Source organism: Crotalus tigris, unplaced genomic scaffold (genome assembly GCF_016545835.1).
Source record: "Crotalus tigris isolate CLP2741 ecotype Arizona unplaced genomic scaffold, ASM1654583v1 scf7180000024321.1087588, whole genome shotgun sequence".
Classification (NCBI taxonomy): Eukaryota; Metazoa; Chordata; class Lepidosauria; order Squamata; family Viperidae; genus Crotalus; species Crotalus tigris.
The window spans coordinates 658,012-677,260 of record NW_024100493.1 but is presented as its reverse complement, the minus strand read 5'-3'; the positions used below and the strand labels follow the sequence as shown (position 1 = coordinate 677,260).

General features: G+C 44.3%; 1 protein-coding gene across 15 annotated transcripts in view; it reads right to left on the bottom strand.

Moving 5' to 3' along the window:
• LIMCH1 (LIM and calponin homology domains 1) overlaps positions 1–19,249 on the bottom strand; it is a 167,013-nt gene that overhangs the window by 48,568 nt on the left and 99,196 nt on the right. For 6 of the 15 annotated variants that reach the window (XM_039325233.1, XM_039325238.1, XM_039325235.1 and 3 more), the window contains 3 exons: positions 10,015–10,213; positions 4,536–4,788; positions 1,425–1,697 (listed from right to left, as the gene is read on the bottom strand). In XM_039325233.1, the coding sequence (XP_039181167.1) occupies positions 1,425–1,697; positions 4,536–4,788; positions 10,015–10,213 (725 nt within the window). Of the gene's footprint in view, positions 1–1,424; positions 1,698–4,535; positions 4,789–10,014; positions 10,214–11,870; positions 12,199–19,249 lie in introns of those variants that run through there. The other 9 variants (XM_039325242.1, XM_039325244.1, XM_039325245.1 and 6 more) reach the window with 5 other exon arrangements.

The following is a 19,249-nucleotide window of genomic DNA, read 5'->3' as shown; positions in this document are numbered from 1 at the left end:
ATTGTGGGACTGGGGCCAGACAGCACGCCACAAAACAATTCCACACCTCTTCAGCCTCAAAGGTTCCGAATCATCGAAGTAGCTAATTCCAGGGATGTTCTCATGTTTTTTTAAAGTTTGTTTTTTAAAAAAAGCCTCCATAATTTTTGGCTCACTGTGGCCCAGAAACATAGTGCTGAAATCATAAAGTCAGGCAAAATTAGGACTCCGTTTCTAGAGGGGAAAATTAATGTGGAATGTGCAGTCTTTGGCAGCTTAGTTGCCTCGCTCATTTAAGCAAAGGGTTTCCATAGCCAGGTTTTGTTCTAGTTGGTCAATGTTCCTCTGTTGGAACAATCTAGGCTGGGAGTAATCTCTACTGAAGCTAAATGAAGTCTGGATTTGTGTGGCTGTGCGGACGTGAGCGCAGGCACACACACGTTACGTGACAAGGCAGATCCACTTTTTCCTGTAAGCGACTCGGGTGTGTGCAATTTAATTTAATTTATATTATGGCCAACCTCACTGCATTTGAACTCAATCCATTACAGATACTCCTGGACTTAAACAACAGTTCAGTTAGTGACTGTTCAAAGTTACAACAGCACTGAAAAAAAAGAAACGTAGGACCATTTTTTCATATTTACTAACGTTTCAGCATCCCCGTAGTCATGGGATCGAAATCCAGGGGCTTGGCAACTGGGCCCTATTTATGACGGTTGGTGTGTCCCAGGGTCACTTGATAAACTTTTGCAAACTTCTGATAAGCAAAATCAACGGGGAACCCAAATTAACTTAACAACCGAAATGATTCAGTGACATTGTAGCTTTGAAGGGTGATTAAAGAAACTGTTGTAAGCCCAAAACTACTTGGAGTTCCTTCCATCTGCTAGGATCAAACAGGATAGATGAAGGGGTTTATGCTCACCCAAATTCCTACCCTCCTCTGATCACACTTCATCAACGATCAATTATAAAAATACATTAAAGTTCGGGGCAAATTGTAAATCAATATTCCAGTCGCAATTGCCACAGTAAACTACAGGATACAATTTTCACGCTGTAAGTAGAATCAGCTACAATTTTTTTAAAAAAAAATTGTTCTGGTTTGGAAGGCGGGCATCCCTTAATGTGTTCCTCGATCAATCCAAACACAAGCACAAGACAAAAATCTCCCCCAGCAAAACCTAAAGATTGAGAACCATTTTAGTCATCACAACAATCGCCACCAATGCAGGTTATCGCTAGGAAGTTGGCGATGCAAAGCTTCGATTTAACTTAAGAACAATCATTAAGTACAATTGCAGGCGTTTATTTGGTTAATGGGGAGGGGCTATGTAAAGGGATATGACCATACATCAAAACCCACCCACCCACCCCCAAAATAACTGCAACACACAGCAAAATGCCAAAAAGTGAAAGGCATGCCAGGCCAACCCTCTAACCTGCCGTCATCGCGGTGAGATGCTGGTCTAATTTTAATACCAGCCTGTTCCAACTTCCTCAGCTTCCTGATTTGCTCTGAGCCATTTTTCTCATTTTGGGGCCCTGCTGTTTGGTTACCAGAATGGGGAAGAAACTGAGGCAAAAGGTTCTTTGGAGCCATGTCCGTCTGCACGGGCTTCGCGGAGGGGGATGCACTGGTCATCCTGCTGCTCGTGAAGTCCCCTCCAAGTGGCGGCAGCGGTTCCTCTTGGATGGTTTCGGGATGGCGTTTGCTACCGAGTTACACAGGGCAGATTATTACGCAGAGCATGACTGATTCCTTAGAAGAGGGGTCCCCAACCTACGGGCCACAACCCAGTACCAGGGCACAGGCTCTTGGCCAACGGGCTGCAGAAATGGCTGGCCAGGGTGCGCACACATGGGCACGCATCCCCCCACTCATGCTAGTGCCTACGACCCTGTTTGCTCATGTGCACGGGCGCAAACAGGAATGCTAGTGTGGAGGCGTGCATGCCCCGTTTGTACATGAGTGAACTATTGCTGGGAATGTGTGTGCGACCCATTCGCGCATGCTGCTGCAGGGGGTGCACAGCCATTCACGCATGGGCATGGTGCCAGTGCATGCCACATGCGTGAACGCGGCCGCTAGTAGTGCACCAGTGGGTGTGGGCCCGTCTGCGGGCGTGCCCACGCGCGCGCACGCAGTAATTTGGAAGCTGCTCTCCCCTCCGCGAGCCTGGAAAGGTTGAAGAACCTTAGAACACAAAGTTGGTAGGGACTTTGAAGGTCTTCTAGTCCAACACCCCCCCCACTAAGGCAGGAGACCCTATTATCACTCCAGACAAATAGTGATCCAGTCTCCTTTTGAAAGTCTCCAATGATGGAGCCCCCACCACTTCCCAAGGCAGGCTCCTCAGATATTGCACATCAGGAAGGTTTTTTGACCAACCAGCAAACCAGATAATCAGAATTTGGGGGGGGGGGAGAAGCTTGATAGCCAATCAGTTCCAACGCTTCCCTTTGAAGTCTTTCCATCCCATCTGGCTGTAACACAGCCCACAGCATCAAAGGTGTCATACAACATTACAACTGCTATATGCTGCCTTCGCCTCCTTTGTCAGCTTCTCATTTTTTTGCGTCCTGGAGTTTTAATCTAATCTGGGAAATTTTTTGGGGGGGGAGGGAAGATCTGGACGCCCCTTTGGATTAAGAGTCAACAGTCAATTCTCAGTTAAATAAAAGTCAGAGAACAATGCCAGGAAATTGCACGGGCCAAGTTGCCAATTCACATCTTATTTCCGTCGTGATTTTTCTTATCTTTTTTTTTTAAAGCCTACGATGTTTTGCGGAGTAACGCGAGTCTGCTAACACATTCTCTACGGGGAGTCCTCGACTTACGACCAACATTTTTGTCGCTAAGCCAGACTTTTGTCGAGCAAATTTTGCTCCACTTCACGACCTTCCTTTCCATAATTGTTAAGTGACTCCCTGCGGTTCTTAAATTCGTTAACCCAGTTGTTAAATGTGTCTCGCTTCTCCCCCATGACTTTGGTCATCAGAAGGTCGCAAAAGGGGATCACTCGACCCTGGGGACCCTGTGACTGTCATAAATTTGAGTTGGTTGTCAAACATCCGACTATACATATAAATGGAGATGCTGCAACGGTCGTAAGTGTGAAAAACAGTCGTAAATTGCTTTTTTCAGCGCAGTTGTAACTTCAAGTGGTCACTAAATGAACTGGTGTAAGTTGAGGACTGCTTGTATTTAGGACTTAACACAGGGGTCTTCAAACTTGGCCCTTTTATGACTTGTGGACTTCAACTCCCAGAATTCCTCAGCCAGGCACGTGTCCACAAGTCATAAAAGGGCCAAGTTTGAAGACCTCTGATGTAAGGCAACTTGGTGGAAGTAGAATGGCTAAGCAGTGGTATGTTGAAAGAGGGGTCTTCAACCTTGGCCACCTCACGACTTGTGGACTTTAGCTCCCAGAATTCCTCAGCCAGCATGCCTGGCTGAGGAATTCTGGGAGTTGAAGTCCACAAGTCATCAAAGGGCCAAGTTTGAAGACCCCTGTCTTAACATCTGGGAAAGAGAGAGAGGAGAAACAGGGACAGATGGAATAATGCTGGAATAGATGCTGTAGATGTTGAGTATGGGTTTAAAGGAGGACCACGGGAGCGAGACTTCAATCCCACCGGCAAGATCCTTGTCTTGACTTTTTTTGACCTCCCCACACTCCTCCCGTAGACATCTCCCGTGAGGACTATGGAAAAAAAAGAGCGTATAGGAGGGTTTTTGAAACCATCCTGCCAGCCCAGGAACACAAAGCAGAACAACCGTCTCCGAGAGACCTCGAGAACATCTGAAAAAAGTCCCGGCTCTCCGACTGCAGGGAACTGATAGCAAAGCATCCCTCTGGAAAGAAAACAGCTTACCACTAAGAGTGGAGGGGACCCAAATTTCATCAACGGGAGAATGAACCATGCGGGTGATGGAAGATTCCCAGGAAAAAGTTCATTTGAAACGAGTACCAAACCATCAGGCAAGACGAGAGCAAGAAAAGTCATCGGTGAACGGGACAGGCACCTGCCTTTGTGGGGTCCCTGGTGATCTCTGAGCTTGGGGGGTTTCTTGCCAGCGGTTCATTACTCAAAGAAGGGAACATCATCACTGCTAGAAGGGAGGAGGAGGAGGAGGAGGAGGAGGAGGAGGAGGAGGAGGAGGACGACTACAAGGTCCTCAGAGTCTCATTGTTTTTTTGCAGATGTTTCATGACCCTACTAGGGAACATCATCAGTGCTAGAACAGAGTGGGGTTTGTAGAATAGAGGAGAAAGGAAAGGGGAGAAGGAGGAGGAGGAAGAAGAAGAGGAAGTGGAGGAAGACTGTGGGATCCTTGGCGCTCTCTGAACTTGCTGGTTTTGTTGCAGATGTTTCATTACCCAGCTGGGTAACAACATCAGCGCTCGAAGGGAGTGAGGGTTTTCTCTAGCCTTCCCCAAGGACCCCCCCCCCAGTTCAACCCTGAGCTATAAATACTCTCTTCTGTTGGTGACATGTCCGTGGAGTACGACGCGACTTGGTCATCTGAAGTTTGATCCAGACCTTACCTGAACGGTCTCTCTCCTCCTAGTGGGGATGACATGGTGCTCCAACTCTTCCGGAAGTCATCTCGTTCGGCTTTCTTCTTCCTGAGTGGAGCCGGAATATAGGCAGTCTGGTTGTTTTTGTTGGGAAGGTATTGGTTAAAAGGCACAACTGATTTGGGCTCGCTGTAAGACGTCCGCCTGGCAGACATGTCATCCTTCTTCACGTCTGGATGCTTTCGATGGGACAGGTCAGACTCCGAATCACTTCCTCTTCCTGTTTAAAAAAAAAAAAGCCACAAGCAGAGTTTCAAAATGGAGCTAAACGCGGGTTCCACCATCAAAATTCCGTTTATTTAGCCACAACGGGGCCCTTCTTCTCTTTCCCGTCTCAAAACGTACAGCCTGCAGACTTAGACATGTAGATGGGCTGTATTACTATTATCCTGTATTACTATTATCTTCTATATTTTTCCTATTACCTTCTACTATTGGTTTCTTATGTTTACCACTTGTTGATTGTATTTTATGATTTATGATTGCATCTTATGATTTATAATCTCTGACTTACCGCTCTGTTGTTTGTAGGTATACTGAGAGCTTATGCACCAGAGACAATTCCTTGTGTGTCCAATCACACTTGGCCAATACAGAATTCTATTCCATTCCATATTCCAATTTCTATTCTATTCTATTCTATTCTATTCTATTCTATTCTATTCTATTCTATTCTATTCTATTCTATTCTATTCTATTCTATTCTATTCTATATTCCAATATATATTCTATTCCATTCCATTCTATATTCCAATATACATTCCATCCCATCCCATCCCATCCCATCCTATATTCTGTTCTCTATTCTCTATCCTATCCTATCCTATCCTATCCTATCCATTCCATTCCATTCCATTCCATTCCATTCTCTATGCCAGTGGTGGCGAACCTATGGCACGGGTGCCAGAGGCGGCACTCGGAGCCCTCTCTGTGGGCACACGTGTCGTTGCCCCAGCCTTGCCTCCTCCCATGACACCCTCCTCACCAGCAGCCCCCCTGGAGGAGAGTCGCCCCCAAGCGTGGCCCATGCAGAGCTGTGCAGTCAAGGACACAGCAGCCAAGCAGTGTAGACAAGTTTCTGCCCTCACACCCCATCCCGCACAGTTGATGCTGCGGGGCGCGGGCAGAGGGCATGGCTGCCATGGTGCTGCTGGGCAATCTGCGGCGGGCCCTGGAGGCGATGGGTGGCCCTGCGGGCAGGCGGGGTAGGGTTGGGGCAGGGGCGGGGCCAATTTTTGGGCACTCGGTCTCTAAAAGGTTCGCCATCCCTGCTCTACGCCATGCCATGTCCTTCTTAGATTATTAACTGCCTGCAGAACCTCAAAGTAGTCCTTAAATTCGGCCCGGATAAAGCCAGGAATGCCATTTCCAAAATGCAGAATTTGAGATTCGCCAGCGATCCTTCAGTGGGAGAAAAGGGATGGAATCATTAGATAATATATTCACACAGTTAAGAGTCTTGGCCAAAGGCAGCCAGCCAAGTTTATCTCACCATGTTTTTCCTTCCAAGAGTAGGAGGGTCACACGCCTAGTGGGCCCGCTCTCTTTTTTTTTCGCTTTTACTGTTTCTAGGTAGCTAATTTGAAACTCAAGAGTTTAAGCTGAAAAGGGACACTGGAAATGCAAACTGGGGGGGGGGGAAGAGTTTTGAGAAAAAGGGAGCCTGTTTCTGCATTCTCAATGTCTTTCTTGCTAAGAAAGGCTATGTTGCACAACGCCATAGTCTATCTAAAAGATGCCTGCAGGAAATTTGGAGAAAGGAGATTTCATCCTCGGAGCAAAAAGAAAGAATTTCAGAGGAGCCCAAAGGAGGGGGGGGGAGAGAATCCAAAGTTATTTAAGACGGTAGAAAAAGCCGAAACAACATTCTTCAAAATGAAAAAGGTCTTCTGCAATCACGACATAAGGCTAAGATTGAAAATCAGGCTTGTCAGATGCTATATTTTTTCTATCCTGTTCTATGGAGTAGAGAGTCAGTCTCTGATAGAAGGCCACCAGAAGAGTCTAGAAGCATTTGAAATGTGGATTTACAGGCGGCTGTTACGTATAAGCTGGGTGGACAAGATCAGAAATGAGGAGGTGATCAGCTGCCTGGGAAAGCCCAAGAAATCGTCAAAACAATTAAAAAACGAAAGTTAAAATATTTCGGATACGTGATGCGACACCCAGAAAAATACAGCCTACTCCATTTCATCCTCCAGGGAAAGATGGAAGGCAAAAGAGGTCCAGGCAGAAGAAGAACATCGTGGCTTCAAAATCTAAGGGACTGATTTGGACAAAACTCAGCAGCACTTTTTTCGTGCGGCAGCTGATAAAAACAGGATCACTAACATGATCGCCAACGTCCGATAACAGATATGGCACAAGAAGAAGAAGCAATCATCTAATTATTCCAAACGTAATGCATTTAATTCTTTGCTCTTCAAGGCATATCAAACCAACAAAGAGTAAAGAAAGGGCTCCATCCCCCCCCCTCTCTCTCTCATATAAAATCAATGTTGCCAGGTTTTATAAATATAAACTAATGATCAATATGGGCATTAAAGAGTAGAGGTTAACCAGAACATCAGTAAACTCAACATTAAATTTGGGCTAAGAAAATTCTCATGCCACTCTAAAGTCTGGTGAATGGTTGTGATGGTGCAAAGCAGACAACACCCCCAACCTGGCTAGAAGGACAACTTTAGATAATAACTACACCGTCGTGCAATGAAACCTCGGGACAAGCAGGTTAAAACCAGTGAGACAAGAGTGTGCATAATTCTGTGTTCAGTCACGGGTTTAAACGCTGTACTTCCATTGCATTATTTGGGAAAAGGAATCAAAATATTATTATCCTCCTTGACAATCCTTCAACTATTTCTCTCTGAAGAGCAAAGCAAAACCACTCCCTTAAAGGAAATATCCCTGCTGTATTATTATAGCTACTCTACTTTTGTTAGCAGTATCCATTAGAAAATATTTTTGCTAGCGATTATTAGAATCGTATTATAGAGCTACTCTATTCAATTCCATCTTTATTATGGTCCAGAACAAAAAGTTAAATATTAAAAGAAAACAAAAGTGAACTGAACGAAACAGAACAAGGCATAGTGATATATTACAATGGAGCTACTCTACTTTTGTTAGCAGCACCCATTAGAAAGAATTTTTACTAACTATTTTTAGATGACTATTACCTTAGTACTTTTGTTAGCAGTGCCCATTGGAAAGCATTTTTGCTAACCATTGTTAGATGACTATTACCCTAGTACAGTGGTGGTGAACCTATGGCACGTGTGCCTGAGGCGGCACTCAGAGTCCTCTCTGTGGGCACGTGCGCCATTCCCCGGAAATGGCAACCAACCCTCTTCAACCAGCCAACCGCTAACTCGCCGAGGTCCCACGTGGCCGGATGCATCCCAGCACGGCTGGTTTCCCTCTCCCCCCATCCTGTCCCTCCTGGCCTCGCATGCTCTCCTTTTCCCAGGCACGACCCACTGCATCGCCTCCTCAGCTGTTGGCCAGCCGTCCAGTTCCGAGGCGGCTTCGCTGAACTGCTGGCAGTGGGCTGCGGAGCCCCAGAGTGTGCCAGTTGAGGGGCTGGCAGGCTGTGGCTGCTGACGGACACTGTCGGCCCCATGCGCTCGCTGGCCTCTGTGTGCAGGGGGCGATGGTGTCAGGCAGCAGCCACCCCGGCCCCTGTCTCACCTTGCCTCTCCTCACCCCACAGGACGAGCACCTTGTGCCCACCGCCCCACCTGCCAGAGACCCCCTGAATCTACCCCAACCCTGCCCGTCCCCCACAGGCGTCCCTCCCCACGAGCAATATCAAGGTGACCACGCCCATCTTGGCCACACCCACCCAGTCTGCCATGACCACTATAGCCACACCCACCCAGTGGGCCAAGCCCACCTGGTACCCGGTGATAAATAAGTGGGTTTTGGGTTGCAATTTGAGCCTAAAAGGTTCACCATCACTGCCCTAGTACTTTTGTTAGCAGTACCCATTGGAAAGAATTTTTACTAGCAATTTTTAGATCCACATGCCAAAACATACTGACCAAATCAAATTTCTGTCCACTGTACACCAAGGTGAATTGTCTACATGCCGGAAGTCTAGTAACTCTCTCTTTACTCTGTTGGGGGGCACGTTCCAAGCCAGGTTTGCTTTCTTTGACTTCTCTATAACTTTTGATCTCATGTTATTTGTTAAATAAATGCCAGCCTGCTCTCTCCTTACACTTCAGATGGGAAGAAATCCCATCTCATAAATTGGAGACCTGACGCAGCTACTCTTTGCCCCACAGCTCACGGCTGGGAGTGAAAAATGCGAAGAAAAAAAAAAAGGCTTTAGCAGCAAATCATCTCAAAATTACAGGTAGCTCTCGACTTACGAGCCCAACATTTTGGTTATTAAGTGAGACACTTGCTAAGTGAATTTTGCCCCATTTCACAGCAGTTCATTTAGGGACTGTTCAAAGTTACAAAGGAATTGAAAAAAGCGGCTTAGCACCATTTTTCATACGTAGGACCGTTGCAACATCCTCGTGGTCACATGATCAAAATTCAGACACTTGTAAAAAGGTTTTGAGAAATATGGACGGATTTAAGGATTAAGATTTAGAGTTGAAAATTTGTGATAATTAGAATATATATGTTAAACAGAGTAAGAATGTATTTTTTTGAATAATATGTTTATTTGTATGAAAATTATTTCGTAATGGAATGAGAAGAATATGAAAGAGGCTTTTAGAAATTCAGATAGCTTTAACAACTAATTGAGTGTGTTACGTTAGTAAGATGATGTTTTGTGTAATAATAGGTGTGTTCTTTTTTTTTAGATATGATAATTATTTGAATGAGATTTAAATGCTATTTGAAGTAATAAGAGAGATCTGTGATAAAATCAATGGTTTATGAGATTATGAATTAGAATATATCTGGATTAGTATTTTAAAAGGGATCCCCGAAGTGATAATACATTTATCTAAGGTTAAATTGGACTATGGTAATTGTAAATTAATAAAGCTCCAAACAGGATTAGGATTTATAGATATGTAATGTAGAAAGGGATTATGTTAAATAGGTTATATCATTTGAGGGAAATAGAGAGGGAACATTTAATGTATTTACTTGAGCTATTATATGATTTTGTTTTTGGATAATTGACTACCTAACCACCACGGTGTGTCTTGAGCATTCTGTTGTAAAAGTTAAAAAAGCAATAAAATTTGTTATTAAAAAAAAAAAAATTCAGACACTTGCAACGGACTCATATTTATGACGGTCGCAGTGTCCAGGGGTCACGTGATCCCCTTTTGCGACCTTCTGACAAACAAAGGATCAAACTCTTAGTCGGGTTACTAAGAGACATCCTGTTCCCCCCCCCAGGGAAGCCCGCTGTGGATACGGCAGCATCATGCACACACTGAGGCGCGTCGTATGTGACGTTGCGTCCACTTACCATCGCTGTTCCCTCTCAGCACCACATCTGGAGACGGCGTCTGCTGTGAGCGGGATCCGAAGGAATCCAGGCTGTCAAAGGAGTCATCCCGGCCGTGACGCGGGGGAGAAAGGGAATCGCTGCGCTCAGAGTCCCAGCAATCGATGTAGCCGCTGTCGCGGATGCTGCGCTTCGGGCTCTCCACGTCTTCTGTGTCCTGCTGAGGAACGGAAGCCTTGTTAGAAAAGCCCATCCTCTAAACCAGGGGTCCTCAAGCTCCAGTCCATGGACCGGGCCACGGCATGCCAACAACTGGGCCGCACAAACAAGCGAAGTCCCATCTGCGGGATGCAGGTAGCACACAAAACCACACCCTGTCCGGTCCGTGGAAAAACCTCTCTCCACGGAACTGGTCCCTGGTACCCAAAAGGTTGGGGACCTCTCCTCTAAATCAAGGGTCCCCAAGCCGTGTCCATGGACCGGTACCAGGCTGCGGCATGCCAGCAATCGGTCCGCGCAAACAAGCAAAGCCCCATCCGCGGGATGCAGGCAGCACACAAAACCATGCCCACTCCGGTCCGCGGAATAACCTCTCTCCACATAACCGGTCCCTGGTGCCCAAAAGAAACGGGGCCAAACTCACTTAACGACTGTCTGGCTTAGTGGTCGTAAATTGAGGACTACCTGTAGCCTGCGCCCACCTGCAGTATGGCTGAAAGTACAACATAAGTATGGGCAGTCTTTGGCTTATGACTATAATTCAGCCCACCATTTCTGTTCGCTAAGCCAGACATTTGTTAAAATGATTTTTGCCCCATTTTACGGCCTCTCTCGCCACGGTTGTTAAGTGAACCTCTTGTTGTTTAAGTTAGTAAATGGTTGTTAAGTGAACCTGGCTTCCCCCACTGACTTTGCTCATCAGGAGGTCGCAAAACTGGATCACGTGATTCCCCCGGGGATGCTGCAACCGTCCTAAGTACATGTCAGTTGCCAAGCATCTGAATTGTGATCACGTGACCCTCGGGACGCTGCAACGGTCGTAAGTGTGAAAAATGGTCATAAGTCACTTTTTTTCAAAGCTGTTGCAACGTCCAACGGTCACTAACTGAACTGTTGCAAGTCAAGGACAATGTGTATAGTTGGTTCTTCTTCCCGATGTTCATCCATGTTTATTGGATGCTGTGGTGACCTCTTTTTGTTTTCCTTCCTTACAACCACTTTTCTGCTCCCAACTGGGCGTTGTAGCTTTCTGAAACACTACGACAACTTGTTCAACCAGAAGCCACCAGGAAATAAAAGACCGTTGCGCAGACCCTGTGGGAAAACTGTAATTTGACTTTCCATTCTTTTCAAAAGCCTGTTTGTTTCTACCGTTACCGCCAGCACAAATGATCTGGGACGATAGCTGGTAACATAATCCAGAGCAAGGATTATTTTTTTGATTTTTTATTTTTGGACATTACTTTTTTTAAAATATTTGGACGACACAGTTCAACACACACACCCCAGTCGTTTGGGCTCCACCGTCTCAGTTAAAAGAATCCTTTCTAAACTCGCTTCAAGTCTGCTGTGAAAAGCAAAAACAATATCCACGGTAACAAACACACACACACCCCGTGCGCCAAACAGAAAGCTTAATTTATGCCGATAGCTTAAAAAAAAAAAAGAATTTAATGAAGGGGTTTTACAACATCTGGTGAAAATAAAACAATAATTGTGTTTCATCTTCCACCACTACAATTCCGCTAGGGATCTTCCCGACATTTTCCCAGAGCTTAAAAAAAACGCATCAATCTCAGCAACAAGCGTTGCAAAATAATTGTGCTAATGCCCATTTCCTAATACATCGAGGAGGTAATAAAAATAAATAAAATAACCTGAAACACGGCTAGTCCCTTCTCCACATCTGCTTCACAAGGGCTGCTCTCCATATCGTACCAGACGAGGCTTCCCGAGTTTCAAGTTAGCAGGCAACCCATCTCCAGCCTTCCCTGAACAGATGCCTTCAAAATCATGTCCATCGGCCTCGGAACTCCAGCAAAAAGGAATTTATTGCTGGCTGTTGTTGTTGTTTCAAACGAAGCAGCAACCCAGCTCCAGGCTCCCTGCCCCCCCCCCAGGACCTTCTCCTATCCTCCAGGAGAAACTGCAGTTCTGAAAAAAGGAGATGTTTTTTCTTCCTAAAGCAATCAGCCGTTTCAAAAAGAGAGAGAGAGAAAGAGAGAGAGAGAGAGGGAGGGAGGGAGGGAGGGAGGGGAAGAAAGAAGGAAGGAAGAATGGATGCAAGATGGGAGGGAAGGAAGAAAGCAAGGAAGTAAGGAAGGAAGGAGGAAAGAAGGAGGAAGGAAGGAAGGAAGGAAGGAAGGAAAGAAGAAGGGAGGGAAGGAAGAAGGAAGGAAGGAGGAAGGATAGAAGAAGGGAGGGAAGGAAAGAGGAAGGAAGAAGGAAGGAAGGAGGAAGGAAGGAAGGAAAGAGGAAGGAAGGAAGGAAAGAAGGGAGGGAAGGAAAGAGGAAGGAAGGAAGGAAGAAGGAAGGAAGGAGGAAGGAAGGAAAGAGGAAGGAAGGAAGAAGGAAGGAAGGAAAGAAGAAGGGAGGGAAGAAGGGAGGGAAAGAAAGAGGAAGGAAGAAAGGAAGGAGGAAAGAAGGAAAGAAGAAGGGAGGGAAGGAAGGAGAAAGGAAGGAAGAAGGAAGGGAGAAGAAGAAAGGAAGGAAGGAAGGAAGGAAGGAAGGAAGGAGGGAAGAAGGGAGGCAAGGAAGGAAGGAGAAAGAAAGGAAAGAAAGGAAAGGAAAGAAAAGAAAGCAAACTCTTTCCCTGATGTCTCTGAAGAATTCAGTCTTGCCCTTTGCTTGTTGCCAGCTCCTGGCTGGAGGAGACTGGAGAGCACTTGTGGCTGCCACACATGTTCAGAGCCAGGAGAACAATGGAAGCCTTTGACCGTCTCCCAATTATAAATTCTTTCCAGTGCAAGCGGCGCATACTAAAACGCGGAGAGCTCCAGAAGACGGAAAGGTCAGGGGGAACCTTTTGGAGAAGAAGGCCGCCCCTCCTTTCAGCTAGGATCCTGTCCAACCCCCTGCTCCAGCTGGAAACCCTATTACCACTTTGGACAACTTCGCCTTATAAGCCTCCAGTGTCGTGTTACGGAGCACCCCCACCTTCCGGTGGCAAGGAGTTCCGCTGGTTCATCGTCCTCACTGTTCGAGGTTTCTCCTTAATTCCAGGTTGCTTCTCTCCCTGATGAGTTTCCACCCATTGTTTTCGTGTCCTACCTTCTGGTGCTGTGGAAAATAAGTTGAGCCCCTCGTCATCCCTCCAGCTTTTTCAGAAGAGACTGGACAGCCCGTTGCCTGAAACGGTGTGGGGTCTCCTGATTGAGCACGGGGCTGGACTAGAAGACCTCCAGGGTCCCTTCCAGCTCTATTCTGATTCTTTGTGGCAGCCCCTCCAATACTGGAATGCTGCTGTCATGTCACCCCTAAACCCTTCTTTTTTCTAGACTAGCCAAAGCTTTCAAAGTTTTGTTTTTTCCCTGTCTCTCCCTTCTTCTCCCTCCTCGTCTTTTGAATCCAAAGGACAAGGATAATAGGACGACACCAGTCCCGTGTAACTATGAGAGATGCTTCTTGGGGGCCAGCTGAACAGCTGAAATGCTACACTCCTGGCTTGCCAGTTAAACTTCCTTCCACAAAGAATGGCTCAGAATTAGGTCTACAGGGATTCGTCTCTTGCGTTAAACAGTTGTAATCGCCCGAGATTTGCTAAGGGATTTCTAACCGTCTAACCACAATCCCAAATCCTTAATCTCGACCCACACCGACACCAACGACACAAGTTTGATTGGAGCAACAGTGCTTGAGGGGCTGTCATAGAGGAGAGGGGATTGACGTGCTCTCTAGGGCAGGAAAAGAAGCCCTGGGTGGAAGCTTGTCAAAGAGAGAGACACCCTAGAACAGTAATGGCGAACCTTTGAGAGACCGAATGCCCAAACTGCAACCCAAAACCCTACTTAATGTATCGTCGGGTACCGAGTGGGTGTGGCCCATTGGATGGGTGTGCCCAATTGAGTGGGTGTGCCCAATTGGGTGGGTGTGCCCAACTGGGTGAGCGTGGCTGCAGTGGAAACAGCAGATTGGGTGGGACTAAAAAGTTCAATCAACCAATTCCAACTTTGCGAAATCTTTTTTTTTTCCCGTGAGATGTTGAAATTGATGGATTGATCGAACCTTTTTTTTTTTTTTTGCATATGGCGGCAGAGGCCTAAAGCGAAAAGGTTTTATAAAACCCAGCTGAAGGCTTAGGACTGGGTGACGACACGCGTGCCCACAGAGAGGGCTCTGAGTGCCGCCTCTGGCACCCATGCCATAAGTTCGCCACCACTGCCCTAGAAGTAAGGAGAAATTTTCTGACAGTGAGAACAATCAATCAATGGAATAGCTTGCCTCCTGGGGTTGGGGGTGCTTCATCACTGGAGGTTTTCAAAAATAGACTGGGCAACCATTTGACTGGGTTGATGTAAAATTTCTACCCTGAGTAGGGGGCTGACCTAGAAGGCCTCTGAGGCCCAGCCCTAGGATTCTACATCTTTTTTTTTTTTTTTTTTTTTATTAAAAGTTTTATAAATTTTACAAAAAAGAAAAAAGAATACAAAACAAGAGACAACATATACAAAAAAAATAAAACTAAACAATACATATATAAAAAGAAAACCCCCCACCCCTCCCAAAAAACCCCCCCCTCCCTTCCCCCCCCCGAGCTTCCCAGAGCAGAATATAGGCTTAAGAAGTAAAAATAAAAATTAAATTAAGAACTTTATATTTATATATATAAAAAGATTATCTATAATATATATGAAAATAAAACTTATGAAAAAACTATATAATATTTTTGTATACCCAATCTAAATTGTATAAATTTTATCCATTTATCCCAAACAGCAAGAAACTTCTCTTGCGTTTGTTGCTTTAAGAAAGCCGAAATCTTTGCCCTTTCCGCCAGATAAGCTACTTTAAGAAACCATTCCTGCAATGTAGGCAAAGATTCCTTCTTCCAATATTGTCCTACTAACAGCCTAGCGGCTGTAATCAAATTTAACATCAAAACAACCTCCTTTGTATCACAATCTGTAACAATACCTAACAAAAATAATTGCGGAGTAAATTTTACCCTCCTTCTAAAAATTCTCTGGATATTCCACCATATTTTGATCCAAAATGCTTTTATCTCTCTGCATGACCACCAAATATGATAATAGGAAGCCTCCTTATAACCACATCTCCAACATTTGGGTTGCACGTCAGTGTACATATAAGACATTTTTTGTGGATCAAGGTGCCATCTATAAAACATTTTATAAAAATTCTCCCTTAAGTTCTGTGCTTGTGTAAATTTGACATTTCTCACCCAAATATTTTCCCAGGTGTCCAATGAGACTGGCTCACCAAAATTCTGCGCCCATCTTATCATACAATCTTTAATTAGTTCCGTTTCTGAATCCAATTCAACTAAAACCGCATAAATTCTCTTAATGTGGGTTTGTCTTGAATCCTTCACTTGCTTGATAAGATTTTCATCTTCTCTAAGAAAACCCACCTTACAATCCATCTTCCATCTGTCTAATAATTGCCTATATTGGAACCAAGAATAAATAAAGTTTTCTTGTGCTAACTCTTCCCGTGATTTTAATTGCCAGTTTTGTCCATCCCATTTAAGTAACTGTCTGTAAGACACCATATCCATTTTAACCCCTCTTTTTATTGCTTCTATCGCATGCCAAGGTATAGCCCATAATGGTACTTTGAAATCACTTTTATAATATTTTCTCCAAATCCTAAGTAAAGAAATTCTTAAGATATGAGATTTAAAAGCCCAATCCATTTTTTTATTGAATATTAAATAGGCATGCCACCCATAAAGTAAATCCCATCCCTCTAGATAAAGTATCTCAGAATTTGTCAAATTTACCCAATCACTGATTAGTGTTAAAACCACCGCATCATAATATAATTTCAAATTTGGTACCTTAAGTCCACCCCTCTCACGGAAGTCTTGCATAATTTTAAACTTAACCCTTGGCTTTTTCCCTACCCAAATAAATTTATTAAGACCCTTCTGCCACTCATTTAAATTAATCTCATTTTTCAAAATTGGTAACATTTGAAACAGAAAAAGAAACTTGGGTAAAATATTCATTTTTATCACTGCAATTCTTCCCATGAGGGATAATTGCAACTTTTCCCAGTTCTTCAAGTCCTTCTGTACCCTGACCCACAACCTTTCATAATTATTTTTAAATAATTTTACATTAGAAACAGACAACATCACCCCCAAATATTTTACCTTATTAACAATCTCAAAACCCGTCGAGTTAACCAAAATCTGCTTCTCCTGACTCGACATATTTTTAGGTAAAATTTTAGTCTTATTTACATTAATCTTAAAACCCGAGACCAAACCATAATGGTGAATCAACTGTAATAAGTTTACTACAGAATAATCAGGTTGCGACAAAGTAACAACCAAGTCATCCGCAAAAGCTCTTAACTTATATTCTTTTTTATTAACATATATTCCTTTAATTTCCTGAGACTCTCGAATTTTGATCAATAATATTTCCAATGTTAAAACAAACAACAATGGCGATAAAGGACACCCCTGTCTAGTACCTTTCTCTATTGTGAAAACCTCCGAAAGACCTCCATTAACAATAAGTTGTGCTGTTTGTTTTTGATATATTACCTTAAGGGCTTGTAATATGTTTTCACCAAAATTCATTTCTTCCATTACTCTTAGCATAAAATGCCAATTCAATTGGTCAAATGCTTTTTCAGCATCTAAAAATATGAGCCCTGCAGGAACTTGGTTGTTCTTATCTAAGTATTCTAATAGATTAATAATTTGTCTAACATTGTTTTTCATATACCTTCCTGTTATAAACCCTGATTGATCTTTATGCACAAGATGATGCACCACCCTCATAAGCCTATTTACCAAAATTTTTACAAATATCTTATAATCCACGTTTAAAAGAGATATAGGCCTATAATTTTTTGGTAAAGTAAGATCTTGATCCTCCTTTGGAATCAATGATATAAAAGCACTACGCCATGAAGGAGGAATCTCTAAACCCTGTAAGATACCATTAAAAAGATCATTTAATGGTTGGATCATCTCCTCCATTAAAGCTTTATAATAAACAGCTGTTAACCCATCCGTACCCGGTGCTTTCCCTAATTTCAATTGTTGAATTGCTGAGGCAATTTCCTCCTTAGTAATTAAGCCATTAATTTCATATTTCTGATCCTCAGTCAGTTTAGGAAAACTTGCCTCAGCTAAATATTTATTTATATCTAACAATTGTACATTAGTAGATTTATATAAGTTTTGATAATAATCCAAAAAAGATTTTTTAATTAATTCCTTCTGAGAAACTAGTTTACCCTTGTAATTTATTTTCTCTATTATTCTCTGTCTCTGTTTCTTTCTTAATTGATAAGCCAACCATCTCCCCGGCTTATTAGCATTACAAAATGTATTTTGTTTCATAAATAATAAGTTGGTTGCAGCTTGATCTACATCTTTATGATAAGGGTGTTCCCCAATGATAAATCTAAATTGCTCCCTATACAATGTGTGAACCATTGTAACGATTGCAACCAGTTCTACATGGGACAAACATCACATCAGTTAAAAACCAGGATCCACGAACACTGGCTGGCAGGCAAGCGCCACAATCCCAAAATCTCGACCCACACCGACACCAATGACACCAGTTTGATTGGAGCAACAGAAGAATCATCGGCCACGCAACATCCGCCACGCTCGTGAGTTCATCGAAGGCTCGGACTCCACCTGCAATTCCACCCACAGACACATCGACCTACCGGAAGCCTAGGAACCCCTCAGGATCCGAATCAATCGCATAGCCAACCAGGGGCAGCACCGACCCACAACCATCCCATGCAAGCCCCCCCCCCAGTGATCCTGATCTCCACATCACAAGACCCATCACAAGACCCTCATTTGACACACCCATACCTGAAGCCCTTATAAACAGAACAACTCCGACACTGACGTTCTCTGAACTCTGCTGAAGATGTTACCTAGCCTGATAACGAAACGTTTGGAAACCAACACAGAAGCTCGGAGAACGAACCTCCACCCTCATCCTACAGACTCACACCTGACCCATCACAAGACCCTCACTTGACACACCCACACTTGAAGCCCTTACAAACAGAAGAACAGGAGGACATGGCACGGTAGTGGGCCACGGACCATAGTTTGGGGACCCCTGGTCTAACCTATCGGAGAGAAGGATTAGCAGGACATGATAACTATCTTCTAGTACAGTGGTTCTCAATCTTTTTAATGCCGCAACCCCCAACTGGTCGTAAGTCGAGGACTACTCAACTGGTGCAGCACCATTTGCAGAATGGGACTTTTGGTGGGCTCAGCAGGGCAGAGCCCTGGACCATTCCTATTGGCTTTTGAAAGCCAATAGAATTAGGCTCTATTCAAGAGAGTCTATTCTATTGGCTTTCAAAAGCCAAGAGAATAAAAGGGAGTAGCACAGCTAAGGAAAAGGGGGGAAAAATGGCGGACTGCATTGTTTGGCGACCCCCGTGAAATGGTCGTTCGACCCCAAATGGGGTCCCGACCCACAGGTTGAGAACCACTGTTCTAGTACTTGAGGAGTTGTAACCTAGAAGAGGAGACTGACTTATTCTCCAAAGTCCCAGGGGAGAGGACAAGAAGCAATGGGTGGAAGCTTCTCAAAGGAAGATCCAACCTAGAACGGAGAAAGAATTTCCTGACCGTGAGAACGGAACAGCATTCCTCTCGTTGTGGGTGATCCGTCGCTGGAGGTGTTCAAGAAAAGATTGTGGACAACCTTTGTTCAGGAGGGAGGAAGGTCTTCTGCTTTGGACAAGGGGTTAGACTAGAACAGTGGTGGCGAACCTATGGCACGGGTGCCAGAGGCGGCACTCAGAGCCCTCTCTGTGGGCACATGGTTTCATTCCATACAGCATTAACCTTGTGAACTCTCAAGCTTCCTCCTCCCGTCTATATTCAAGATGGACGGTATTTAATATTTATTTGCTAAGTATATGTAAGGGTGTGGGCCTATGCATATGTTGTTCACAGTATGTTTAGGTGTGCGTCATGTATGTGTTTCACTTTGAGAGCGGGCAACTACATTTCATTTTTGATGTGTGCCGTTGTGCCCACAGTAAAAAAATGACAATAAAGGTTATC